A 443-nucleotide genomic window follows, 5' to 3' on the forward strand; every position below is an offset into this window, starting at 1 on the left:
CATCAGGGGAATACAGATTGATAAAAGACAATCCATACTGCACATGCCGGTTAAATGGTTGAGTGCAAACTATTTTAACTCGGTCCCATTTTTCGCTTCGCTCCGGCTCACACAAGTCCTGGTTCTTGAACATTCTCACCTTATTAACATTTTGAGTCTGTCGGGCATCCAAAGGACTCATAAACGAGGACATGACCAGCAGCACTTTAAAGTCTTCTGGTGTACTGGCCCTAGACACCAAAACTTCCACATATCCAGAGTTTTCATTGCCTATATCAATGCCATTGATTATGTAGGGCTGGTCCAGCTGGAGCACCACTGAAGCACTTTGTTCGCCGGCAGTTTTGCATTTCCATTTCTTCGTGGTGTCTTTGGAGATAATGTTACTGGCTACATGATTCTGTAAACATATTTTTACTGGATTTACTTGATGAATTAGGTGG

General features: G+C 42.7%; 1 protein-coding gene across 1 annotated transcript in view; it reads right to left on the reverse strand.

Moving 5' to 3' along the window:
* The window catches only part of LOC125504283 (DNA repair protein XRCC1-like), a gene marked incomplete at its 5' end in the record, with an annotated part of 2,162 nt that extends 1,762 nt beyond the window's left edge, over positions 1-400 (reverse strand). The window contains 1 exon segment of the mRNA XM_048666043.1: positions 1-400. Coding sequence (XP_048522000.1) covers positions 1-400 — 400 coding nt within the window.
* Positions 401-443: the final 43 nt, after the last annotated feature.

This window comes from Dendroctonus ponderosae, unplaced genomic scaffold (genome assembly GCF_020466585.1).
Source record: "Dendroctonus ponderosae isolate FM_Combo_2020 unplaced genomic scaffold, Dpon_F_20191213v2 Dpon_F_20191213_4, whole genome shotgun sequence".
NCBI classification, from domain to species: domain Eukaryota; kingdom Metazoa; phylum Arthropoda; class Insecta; order Coleoptera; family Curculionidae; genus Dendroctonus; species Dendroctonus ponderosae.